The 13,504-nt window shown below is 43.8% G+C and overlaps 1 protein-coding gene across 1 annotated transcript in view; it reads left to right on the forward strand.

The window, feature by feature from the left end:
• Positions 1-13,504, forward strand: part of LOC124613446 (A disintegrin and metalloproteinase with thrombospondin motifs adt-2-like) — a 116,272-nt gene that overhangs the window by 74,000 nt on the left and 28,768 nt on the right. The window contains exons 8-9 of the mRNA XM_047142148.1: positions 1,460-1,619; positions 3,525-3,620. Coding sequence (XP_046998104.1) covers positions 1,460-1,619; positions 3,525-3,620 — 256 coding nt within the window. The remainder of the gene's footprint in view (positions 1-1,459; positions 1,620-3,524; positions 3,621-13,504) is intronic.

Genomic DNA, 13,504 nt, shown 5'->3' on the forward strand with positions numbered 1-13,504 from the left:
CGTGCAACGATCTTGGAGTGTACACTTTCCACTTTGCAGCCTTCAGAATACGTCGTACGCTTGATCGGCTTAGCCCGCTTTCAGGTGCACAGATTTCTGTGGTTACCTAGTAAAATATTGCTGGATTTGGTGATGTTTTTGGTCGGCCAAACCAATCCTCATGCGAAACCAGAACAGCTGTTAGCGTGAGTGACATGTCCGAAAGAACAGAACCGTATCTATATAAGTATATAGGCCTGGCAATACCGGCCATGACTTTCTTCTTCTGTGCGGATGCACACATATTGTCCGAACTCTTACGGGACTTGGTCTTCCACGAGTAATGAGTGTGTTGGGGTGGGACACTACGAATGTAGTGTGTGGACATACAAGGTGAGAATGTGGGTGGCGCGGGAGGCGTGCGCGAGATAGTCCCTGCAGTCGCGCTATCCTCTATGCCCTCGGTGGCTCGGATGGATAGAGTGTCTGCCACGTAAGCAGGAGATCCCGGGTTCGAGTACCGATCGGGGCACAAATTTTCACCTGTCCCCGTTGATCTATGTCAACGCCCGTCAGCAGCTGAAGGTATTAATATAATTCTAATTTCCTTACCAGGTAGGATTGACGGAGGACACCGAAAAAGTGCAAAGAAGGGCAGTTCGTTTGGTGTTATCGCGCAATAGGTGTGATAGTGTCACTGATATGATACGCGAGATGGGGTGACAGTCACTGAAACAAATGTGGTTTTCTTAGCTTCGAGATCTATTTACGAAATTTCAATCACCAACTTTGTCTTCCGAATCCGAAAATATTTTGTTGACACCCACCTAAGTAGGGAGAAATGATCATCGTAATAAAATAAGAGAAATCAGGGCTCGAACGAAAAGATTGAGGTGTACCTTTTTCCCACGGGCCATTCGAGAGTGGAATGGTGGAGAAGTAGTATGAGAATGGTTCGATGAACCCTCTGCCAGGCACTTAAGTGTGAATTGCAGCGTAACCATGTAGATGTAGATGTAGGTGTTTTCCAAAGATATTGACTATCAAAGAGTGTCTACATTTTTTCTGGACCCCTCTACAAAAATGGTTCAAATGGCTCTGAGCACTGTGGGACTTAGCTTCAGAGGTCATCAGTCGCTACTTAAACCTAACTGACCTAAGGACATTACACACATCCATGCCCGAGGCAGGATTCGAACCTGCGACCGTAGTGGTCGCGCGGTTCCAGACTGTAGCGCCTAGAACCGCTCGGCCACTCCGGCCGGCGGACCCCGCTACACTCCACAGTGATTATGAAGGCATAGTTTCATCATTCCTGTTGTAGGAGGTGAATTCGACGCTTCAGGCACCGTCGTGGTAGACAATAGGACAGTGTGTGTTTGTTTCACCTTTTTCCACCGCAATGTCCAGAGCAGTGACTGCCGCCGCTGTCCTGTCGTTAGCGGTCGGGTGTAAACAGCTGTGACCGGCGTGTTGACAGGAGTGCCAAGTGCCTGTTGGACGCGCCAGGTCCGACGCCCAAGGAGCGCGACCACGCGCGCTTCGATGACCTGCCGGGCACGCTGTGGGGAGCCAAGCGCCAGTGCGAAGTACTGCTCAGGGACCCAGATGCAGTCACACACGCCCAGCAGAACCAGGAGGTACCGTCGCCCTGGCTCTCTCTCTAATTCACTCATCGTCTCCCAAGCCGAAATCGTATTAATCAATCAAAGTATAGATGCGTGTGTGTGTGTATGCATGCGTGCGTGCGTGTGCGCGCGTTTGTGTGTGTGTGTGTGTGTGTGTGTGTGTGTGTGCGTGTGTGTGTGCGCGCGCGTCTGTGTCCATATGTTTAGATGTATCCAACCATGCTGTTATCCATTTCACCTCAGAGCAGCACTTGCACCGTTCCTATCCGTTGAGTATCTTCCACTCTCTATCTTTCTCTACTCCTTTACAGTTTTTACCCTTTACGGCTCCCTCGAGCACCATGGAACTTATACCCCGATGGTTAACACATGTCCCATCACGCCGTCCCTTGTTACTGTCAATGGTTTCTATATATTCCCTTTTCTGTCGATTCTGCCAGAAACCTCCTCATTCTTTATCTGATCAGTTTTAGTGTTTTATACACGGTCACCTTAATGGGCTACCTACACTATCCTATAATTCTCCTAATAAACCGACGTCGACTATTCACTTTCTCTATTACCGACCTTACGTGCTCGTTTCATTTCTCGTCACATTGTAACGTTACGTGACTGCGTCAAGCAGCACATCACTAATACTGTGTTCTAACATTAGACGATTGTTTTTCCCACTCATCCACGTATCCACGTTAAAGAGGGTAGGACGTGAAACGGGCCGGCTTGGAGCAGGAGAGGCACCTCAGGACATTTTAATTTACACTGTCTATACTTTTACAAATAAATTCATAAAACTTTGCTAGCATCACCCCTCTTAACTTACATTTTTCTACATTTGGCGCAAGCTGCCGTGTCCAAGTCATCCTGTATCCTCCTACGGACACGACGACGACACACGATATAACAAGACAACAGTTCAATTTTTATTAACACTTATTTGCTTACATGTCTCGAATATAGCCCAGCATCTGATAAAAAGATTTAACACAACGTATCGAGTAACATAATTACTATCTTAACATTGGAGCTGAGCGAGACCCATTTTATGGTGTTCTGGTGATGGGCTACACCAGGAACATCTAAGCGAATGAGGTTTTAACAACTGGAGTATTAAGAGCAGCCAAAAAAGCCATGAAATAATACTTTCTTAGGGGTGACAAAATGGTCGCACATCTCCTGTGTGACTTTTTGCCAGCTTAAACCAGGAGAAATATTTCAGTTCTTCCATTATTGCATAGTTCAGAAGTTTGGTTAAAAAGCAAGTCATTACCCTGCCTTCTGTTACTCTTCATCAAAGTAGTCTTTATATTATATTTTGTGCTACTTATTCTGCCCATTCCTTTCAGCAGATCTTCTAAGCCTTCCTTACTCCTCCGGCCGGACAGTATGTCGTACGTGAATCTTCGCGCTGGAATCTGATCTCCTTGTGCTCTTATTCCTCTTCAAAAAATTTTCTTTGACATCTTCCATTGTCTTTTTGGCATGCAAATTCAATAACGGTGTTGATTACGATACCACTGCCTTACAACTTTTTTAACACGAACTTGCCTTTCTTTTCCCTACACTTTAATTACTCTCACGTGGATTTTTTAGCTATTGTAGATTAACTGCTTGTCTATGTACCTGAGACCCAGACTTCTCAGGGTTGTGAATATATTATTCCATCTTGCACTGTGTCGAAGTTTCTTTATGCGTGCACAAATGCCTTCCATTAATAAGCGAGACTTCAGAATTGCTTCTCTGTTAAATTCTATCTTTCTTAAACCAAACTCATATGCACCCATAAGTTTTCAACATTTCCTTGAATGTTCTGTATGTTATTTTAGTCAGCAGTTGATAAGCGTAACTTGCAACTTCTTCTACAGTGTTCGCATTTATCCATAACAAGGTATGAGAACGCTTTTGTGTGTTTACTTACAGGATATCTGCCAGAACCTGAAGTGTAGGACGCCTCATAGGTCTGGGTTTTACTTCGCCGGCCCTGCCCTGGAAGGCACCACCTGTGGGAAAGACAAGGTGAGTTACAGCCTGGCACCGCTTAGTATCTTCCATTGTTCACAACATCTTGGTAATCCGCGGCAGAAAACTTGTTGGAAATTATTCCCAACTCCTTATCAAAGTTGCCTTAGTAGTCGTCTTAATGGCTCATGTACGGTGTATCAGTTGGCAGCCATTTTGATTAAGTAATTCATTTTCTGATCCTCTGTTTCAGACTGTAATTGTTACTCCTGAAAATTATTAGTGTCTAATGATGGGTTAAAATAAAGTATGATACATAATTACTTGTGAATCAGTCACTTAGTATTTGTACCAAATATTTTGCAAACTTCATAATTAGATCTTGCTTCACTTTACCCGATATAAATTTTAGAAATTTTATTTTTATCAAAATTTGTTTTTCATGCGACATACTGAAGCCAATGACCGTAAAGACATGGCGTCTTTCATAGGACAGTGTGTTAAGTGTTTCAACACACATTTCAGTCACAATTCAATTTGCTTGTTTTTTCCATATCAAAGTTTACTGTCTGAATCTGTAGAGATACATGGTAAAATGCAGAGTATTTTACTCGTACAGCTATGTGTTGACTTCCCTGAGAAGTAGAAATCTTACTCGAAATAATATAAACTTCCAAAGTGGAATACGCAATTCATGAATGGTGATGTTTGGAAATAAAGTTGACCTGATATAAACAACAAAATGATGAGCTTACCGAAAGTCACTAAAAATTATGTAACGTTATCTTCACGTCTCTGTCGATAGTTAATCCTATTCTCCACCAATGCTTAATGGCTAATCATGAAACAAATTATTTGTCATTGACCACGTTTTTATTCAACTGCTTGCTCTTAAAAGATGATTACAATTACTCTCGGGGAGAAAGTCTAGTTTTACGATTGGGAATATGACACCATGCGATGATGGTCGCTTGCTGCAACATTCTCTGCCATAAGGCATCATTGCCTCGAGGTATAAGAACTTGGGTGACACTTCCCAAACACATTCCTTGTTCATCTGAGAAGAGTGCATGTGATAACTTTGCGATTTTTTAAAGTTCTAGAACCATCAAGGCTAATCATAAACAGAATATGTGACCGCAGATTATCTAGAGAAAATAGACAGATCAGGACATGCATGATTAATCACTGGGTTTGGTGTGACTTTAAACTATTGGTAAGACAGGACAGGTCCTTCCTTCTTTCACACCAATCCTTACATTGGCATTGTGCAATCATTTAATTGACAAGACTGAATGAGCAGTACGTGTGTTGATACAGGTAGCCTGATTAATCCATTCCCTCCTCTTCCAGATATTGTATCGTTATATACGGTATAATACTGTAAGTAATCACTCCACAAGCACTTAGAAAGCTCTGCGGACTGCCAGCAACATAGAAGCTGATGTAACTGTGCGCTGTGAAACTTTAAGCTTTTAACATATTTTTCTAAAAATAAGAATATTTACGCTTGTAATGTAAGATATGAAACTACTTCTGTATCACAGTTTCTAGCAGCTGAAAACTTAGTCATCCTGGGAAGAAGGTGCTCGTACAACCACTCAACTATTTTAAACCTTCGTGTTGACTAACTGTCCGTAGCTCAATGGGCAGCGTGTCTGACTGCTATGCGGATGGCGCTGGTTCTCATGCTGGTACTGCCAGGGATTTTTCCTTTGTGGGAGGACTAAAACAGGGTGCACTCAGCCTCGTGATGCCAATTCAGGAGATACTTGAATGAGGAGCTGTGGCTCCAAGGTCAAGAAAGCCTACAACGTCCGTAAGAGCGCTGTGTTGATGCCATGCCCCTCCACACGGCATCCATTAACAGCATTTTCACAGGACGACACGGCAGTTGGTCGGCCCTGATCGTACTTTCAGGGAATATTGACGAAATGGGATCACGTAATAACTTGTTCCTCTTCTTTCTTTGGTTCTTATTTTTCCACTACTCCTTCATCTTCCCCATGTTGTCTTTTTCTTTCTTCTGGCAATGTTGTTTCCAATTTATTATGTCTTATGTCTTGCAAGTATACTCCTTCATCTTCCCCATGTTGTCTTTTTCTTGCTTCTGTCCATGTTGTTTCCAATTTATTATGTCTTATGTCTTGCAAGTAAGAGCCAACGATGTACAGAGGACACAATTGTAGAATTAGAACACCATTGGGGAACTCTGAATACTTCGAAATAAGACAAGGACTTAAGCAAGGAAGTATTCTATCTCCTGCACTTCTTAATGTTGTGATGGAGGGAATGAATAGGGCAGTTAAAGATATAGTAAAAGAAAAAGACAAAAATATCATTTTTGCAGATGATATGGTAATACGGGGTGATAAAGAGGTAGATGTACAGTTACAGCTTGATGCGTGGAAGGAAATAATGGAAAGGTATGGATTAAAAACAAATAAAGATAAGGGTGAAGTAATGGTATTTGGAACAGAGAAAGGAATCAACGGAAATATTGCCTTGAATGGAGAACCCCTCAAAATGGTAGAAAGTTTTACTTATTTAGGGAGTGAAATATCTAGGGATGGAAGAATAACTAACGAAATTAATAGGAGGTTACGGAAGGGAGGCAATTTCTACCAAACAATAAAACACCTGATTTGGAATAATGAAGTTTCAGAAAGAGTAAAACTCCTTATGTATAAGAATTATTACATCCCTATTGTCACCTATGGTGGAGAAACATGGACAATAACAGAAAGGGACTGGAGCAGACTGCAAGCAGGGGAAATGAAATTTCTCAGAGCAGTTAAGGGGAAAACAAGAATGGCCAGAGTAAGGAATGTAGAGATTAGAAAGGACCTCAAACAAGAAAGTATGAGAGAGGAAATTGAAAGAAAGAGATTAAGATGGTATGGGCATGTTATGAGGATGCATGGGCAGAGACTCCCCAAAATTATGGAAGAACTAAAGATGGATGGGAAAAGACCTAGAGGGCGCCCAAGAACACGGTGGAAAATGGGAGTGAGAATATCTGTAGAAAGGAGAGGTGTGACCTGGCAACAAGTGGAGGAAGAAAAGTGGTGGGATGACCGAGCCAAATGGAGAGGACTCATGAGCACCCAGACACGGCAGTAGCTGGAGGGGTATTCGGATATACACTCCTGGAAATGGAAAAAAGAACACATTGACACCGGTGTGTCAGACCCACCATACTTGCTCCGGACACTGCGAGAGGGCTGTACAAGCAATGATCACACGCACGGCACAGCGGACACACCAGGAACCGCGGTGTTGGCCGTCGAATGGCGCTAGCTGCGCAGCATTTGTGCACCGCCGCCGTCAGTGTCAGCCAGTTTGCCGTGGCATACGGAGCTCCATCGCAGTCTTTAACACTGGTAGCATGCCGCGACAGCGTGGACGTGAACCGTATGTGCAGTTGACGGGCTTTGGGCGAGGGCGTATAGTGGGCATGCGGGAGGCCGGGTGGACGTACCGCCGAATTGCTCAACACGTGGGGCGTGAGGTCTCCACAGTACATCGATGTTGTCGCCAGTGGTCGGCGGAAGGTGCACGTGCCCGTCGACCTGGGACCGGACCGCAGCGACGCACGGATGCACGCCAAGACCGTAGGATCCTACGCAGTGCCGTAGGGGACCGCACCGCCACTTCCCAGCAAATTAGGGACACTGTTGCTCCTGGGGTATCGGCGAGGACCATTCGCAACCGTCTCCATGAAGATGGGCTACGGTCCCGCACACCGTTAGGCCGTCTTCCGCTCACGCCCCAACATCGTGCAGCCCACCTCCAGTGGTGTCGCGACAGGCGTGAATGGAGGGACGAATGGAGATGTGTCGTCTTCAGCGATGAGAGTCGCTTCTGCCTTGGTGCCAATGATGGTCGTATGCGTGTTTGGCGCCGTGCAGGTGAGCGCCACAATCAGGACTGCATACGACCGAGGCACACAGGGCCAACACCCGGCATCATGGTGTGGGGAGCGATCTCCTACACTGGCCGTACACCACTGGTGATCGTCGAGGGGACACTGAATAGTGCACGGTACATCCAAACCGTCATCGAACCCATCGTTCTACCATTCCTAGACCGGCAAGGGAACTTGCTGTTCCAACAGGACAATGCACGTCCGCATGTATCCCGTGCCACCCAACGTGCTCTAGAAGGTGTAAGTCAACTACCCTGGCCAGCAAGATCTCCGCATCTGTCCCCCATTGAGCATGTTTGGGACTGGATGAAGCGTCGTCTCACGCGGTCTGCACGTCCAGCACGAACGCTGGTCCAACTGAGGCGCCAGGTGGAAATGGCATGGCATGCCGTTCCACAGGACTACATCCAGCATCTCTACGATCGCCTCCATGGGAGAATAGCAGCCTGCATTGCTGCGAAAGGTGGATATACACTGTACTAGTGCCGACATTGTGCATGCTCTGTTGCCTGTGTCTATGTGCCTGTGGTTCTGTCAGTGTGATCATGTGATGTATCTGACCCCAGGAATGTGTCAATAAAGTTTCCCCTTCCTGGGACAATGAATTCACGGTGTTCTTATTTCAATTTCCAGGAGTGTAGATATAGATGTCTTGCAAGTCTTCTAAATTCGTTATTTTATTCTTAATTAAGTTTTTTTTACGATTCTTTGACGTTGTTTCTTTCTAGTATATTTCTTGATTATAATATGCACTTTCACTATGTTGCGCATAATATTTCAGCTTTTCTTAATCGCGCGTTTAACTTTGCAACATTTGTATGTTTTTGTGGTATGATCAGCTTAAATTAGTAGAAGCAAGTTCTTTGAGCGCTCTCTGTGTGACACCAATGATGGTTTTTGTATCTTTGGAGGCCTGTTGGGCTGCCAGGCAATGGAAAACGTCCGCAGGGCTGGAACCATAACCCGATATATACACATCAAGGAAAGTTATGCATCACCTCGGTTCCGACAGTTCCGGAACATGTACAGAAAATTAGAGATCAGCCTAAACACCATATCCTCCCTTTTTATTGCTCATTAAAATCACACATTGCATGTTGTACCACCATACAGCGAGACCTTCAGAGGTGGTGGTCCAGATTGCTTGCTGTACACACCGGTACCTCTAGTACACAGGAGCACGTCCTCTTGTATTGATGCATGTCAGTATTTGTCGTGGCATACTACCCACAAGTTCATCGAGGCACTGTTGGCCCAGATTTTCCTATTCCTCAACGGTGATTCGACGTAGATCTCTCAGAGCGGTTGGTGAGTCACGTCGTCCATAAACAGCCTTTTCAATCTATCCCAGGCATGTTCGATAGGGTTCATGACTGGAGAACGTGCTGGCGACTCTAGTCGAGCGATGTCGTTATCCTGAAGGACACGATGGGGGCGCGAATTTTCATCCATGAAGACGAATGCCTCGCCAATATGCTACCGATATGGTTGCACTGTAGGTCGGAGGATGGCTTTCACTAGTCGTACAGCTGTTACGGCGCCTTCCATGACCACCAGCTGCGTACGTCGGCCCCGCACAATGCCACCCCAAAACAGCAGGGAACCTCCATCTTGCTGCACTCGCTGGACAGTGTGTTTAAGGCGTTCGGCCTGACCGGGTTGCCTCCAAACACGTCTCCGACGATTGTCTGGTTGAAGGCATGTGCGACACTCATCGGTGAAGGGAACGTGATGCCAGTCCTGAGCGTTGCATTCGGCATATTGTTGGGCCTATCTGTACCGCGCTGCATGGTCTCGTGACTGCAAAGATGGACTTCGCCATGGTCGTCGGGAGTGAAGTTGCGCATAATGCAGCCTATTGCGCACAGTTTGCGCCGTAACACGACGTCCTACGACTGCACGAAAAGCATTATTCAACACGGTGGCGTTGCTGTCAGGGTTCCTGGGAGCCATAATCCGTTGGTAGCGGTCATCCACTGCAGTAGTAGCCCTTGGTCGGCCTGAGCAAGGAATTTCATCGACAGTACCTATCTCTCTGTGTCTTCTCCATGTCCGAATAACTTCGCTTAAGTTCACTGCGAGAATCCTGGACACTTCCCTTCTTGAGAGCCCTTCCCGGCACAAAGTAAACATGCGGACGCGATCGAACCGAAGTGTTGACCGCCTAGGCATGGCTGAACTACAGACAACAGGAGCCGTGTCTCTCCTTCCTGGTGGAATGACTGGAACTGATCGGCTGTCGGACCCCTCCGTCTAATAGGCGCTGCTCATGCATGGTTGTTTACATCTTTGGGCGGGTTTAGTGACATCTCTGAACAGTCAAAGGGACTGTGTCTGTGATAAAACATCCACAGTCAATGTCTATCTTCAGTTCTGGAAAACGGCATGATGCAAAATTTTTTTGATGTGTGTAGTTTTCATTGCGTTTCCACCCTTCTGCGTCTGGATTCGGTGTCGGAGTCTGTTCCTGGTGTCCGATTCGGGAGGCAAGTGGGTCAGTTCTCCTTCTTGTCTTATCCGGTTTGTATGTTTTGTGCAACACCGCTACACACAAATAATTATTACAAGTACAGGAACATGTCCTGAGTACTAAGCTCCATAAACGGTTGCTTCCAGTACTAAACACCCGTACAGAGACAAAAATCAGTTACCACGTTGCTGGAAAGACTGTGATGGTCCCTACCCTCGTGAGCTGTTGACTTGTGGCCGGCAGATTCTGGACCAGTGGCGGCTTCCTCCCCACTAGTGCTAACGCAAGCTCCAGCCTGCTTAGATGATGTTCTCTGACATTGAACTGGCGAAGACAGACTCCGGGCAGCCGGCGATAAACCTTAAGTAGTCGCGGAACCCTGAACTCTTGGCTCCGCAGATGATGAACTCTAGTAAGCTCCCACTGAACTGTGTTTTGACTCGCTGAACTGCGAGCTATAAAGCGTCATGGATTACGACAACGATTCCGCGCTACTGGCTGATATTATGGGTGATAAACGGATGCCCAACTCGTTGTCTCCTCATGCAGGGTAATGTCATCGTTGTGTACGATTGGCGCACGTGATGAGACGTGATGAGTAGTGGCAAAATAGCATGGTCGCCAGGAATCCAGCGACAACTGCCGAAATTCTTACTGGCCTCGCCTAGATGCAGGCTCATTGATACGCCATTGTGACAGAATGGTGGACTACCCGGCAGGGGTAGTGACATGTGCTGCAACAGTTTGATGTCAGTGCGAGCTGATTCGGAGTTTTTACAGTGTTAAAGATTATGGGTGAGATCTTTTCAATTATTGGTTAAAGAGTCTAGCACGTGATGTAGCGGTTATTACAGTCGAGCTTTCTAATTATCTGCACAGTTATTTTGCGATAATTCTGTGTACAGAAGTTGCGAAGGTATCCTTCTGGATAGTGGAACGAAGTTGCATAGCTCAGACACTTTTAGTGAAATGGAGCCTTATCTACTATCGAGTAATACCTTCCAATCCCTCATGTTGTAGATTCAGAATTATCATTCTCTCCAGCATTAGAAATGATTTATTGTCATACAAGAAGTCGTGTATTGAGAATATGGAGTTTCGCTACTTTGACAAACTTACTGGTATTAACTGCACTGAGAACCCACGCGGGCTTTGTGAATGTCTGCACGTAAAATAGCAACATGCTGCCATCCGTCCGCGCTTATTGCTTCAAGTCTCTCCACATCTCTGCTCAGATGTGACATGAACAGTTATTAACTGAAATAAACGTACGCTACTGTCGCAAACCATTAGCAGTAAACATTCTGTTCTTCGCATGGATTCAGGTTACAGGTGAAGAAAGGAAAGTCATCAGATGCTGTTCTGTAAGACTGATGATTTCTGAAGACAATACACCGTGCTCTGGTATATTAATGAGATGACTTGTGGAACACATAATAGCAAGGGGCTTTCTGCTTACGGTAGTAAGTGGAGAATTTTTTCTTAAACTACAGTGTGGTCTATGTGGTTTAATTAAGTATTTCAATGAGTTTTCTTTCTAAGCGTATATGCAAAGATTACGGATAGGAGGGATCATCCTCATTGCAAGTCTTTTGGCTGTAAGTTGAAAGCATAGCATACTATATAATTTTTGGGCAGAATTTTGAAGAATTATTACCCACTGCTTGATGTTTAAATAACTAGCTATGCAAAGTACATTTCCATTGCGCCTACACTAAGTAACTGTGTGTGTCTGTTATTACATCGTTACACTAAGTGCTTCTAATTTGTTTTCTGCGACATAAATGTTCATCGACAACTGCATAGCTTCATAGTTGAGGGCTTTAGTTAATTGTTCATGATAGTAGCTAATTTTTATTACACAACACAGCATTTAAAACTTCTTTTTCCAGAAATACAGCAAACTTTCGTTTCATTAGCCTGTCTTGATTCATTATGTAGATGCGTCCAAAAAAGAATAACTATCGCTTCGCCACAACTCCTGATTTTGTCGTATACTTTGATAGATCCTCTCATTTATTTTCATTTTCCAACCAACTGCAGTTTGTATTTCACCCATCATTTCTCTAATAATCTGTGTTTCAAGTAGCTCTATCTAGTTTATAGTTCTTTGTTAAGCATACGGAAGAGTGTTGTACGATGAGCATAGTGTACCTAGGATAACATGATGGTATTTGCTCTGTACTTCAGTCTGGTGTTTGATTTTAAACTCACATGAAGGAATGCGCACTAGAGATGGCCATAAGCAGCTTCTGCCATTTTTATAGTTTTTGCTGATGTTAGACATAACGCTCTGTTTTGTGCAGCGTTGGCAAACTTTTCGCGTTCCGCACATTTCAGTGCCGTTTAATATATTGAAGCTATTTTTAATATCTTGTTTCTTTTTCAGTTTTATGCACCTCCGTAGTTTTCAGTAAGTGTAGCATATATTTCAAAATAAAAATCAGCCATCTGCTGCGAAATATACTTTTATTTGGCTTACTGTAAATTGTCAGTTTGTGTTTACAATTATCACATTTTTGCGCTTATCATGACATTAAGCTCCCATGAAGAAGATATTGACGTCTGCTTAACTAAGTAAGTTTCTGTAGTGTACTTCGTATACTTTACATAAATGTATAGCCAAGGTCTAAAGATTTGTAATATACCTAATTTCGCAGACTTCTAAAGATGACAAATTAATTTATTGAGACTGGTAAAAGGGAATAAAAATTTATTTGCAACTGATCTTAAATTACTTTTTGAGCTACAGAATTTTATGGTGAATAAAACGCTATATATTTTTAGAACTATTTATATGCCATGTGAATAGGTAAGTCATATTTCACCGTTCATAGACCGCCTTGTACTTTGAAGTAGAAGGTATTTTCCATCGAACACATAATGCATGAAAATGAACTGAGTTTCTTTAATGCCTTAACAATTTCACCTGCCTTTAAAGTAGAAATTTGTGTTAATTTCTGTAAGCTTCTACTTCAAAACCTGTTTTAACTTGTAACTGGTTTTTGATATCACTTCTGATTAATTTGACTTCACTTACTGGTTGTAGGAGTGTAGTACAGTAATAATGTAACAGAAAGACGATTGCAACGCTTTCAAATTTCACTGGAATATTTGTTCATAGATGAACGACCATATTGTACCTTGGAAAATGTTTTCTCATTTTGGCAAACCTTAATTTTTTGGAGTAATTTCTGTAATGTCAAGGAAAGCCTGCATCACTTCAAAAGTAAATGCCGTGATTTAAAAATCTGATAGGAAAACATATTAAACTTCTATTAGAAGGCTGGTTAGAGGAGGAAGGCTGAAAAATGTACCAAGGAACATCTCTCCCCTACACACGCATTAAAGCAACTACAAGGACGTGCTGGAAAGTAATGCCTCCGAATTTTTTAAGTGAAAGTCCTTAAAGATGTTGAAATAAAACAAACTTCATTAATATTCCATATCTTTGTTCTTCATGTCCTCATATTTATTTTTCAACTTAGTCACCATGGCTACGACCACATTTCTTCCATAGAGAGGACAAAGTGTTGATACCGT

The sequence above is a fragment of the Schistocerca americana genome, chromosome 4 (genome assembly GCF_021461395.2).
Source record: "Schistocerca americana isolate TAMUIC-IGC-003095 chromosome 4, iqSchAmer2.1, whole genome shotgun sequence".
NCBI classification, from domain to species: Eukaryota; Metazoa; Arthropoda; class Insecta; order Orthoptera; family Acrididae; genus Schistocerca; species Schistocerca americana.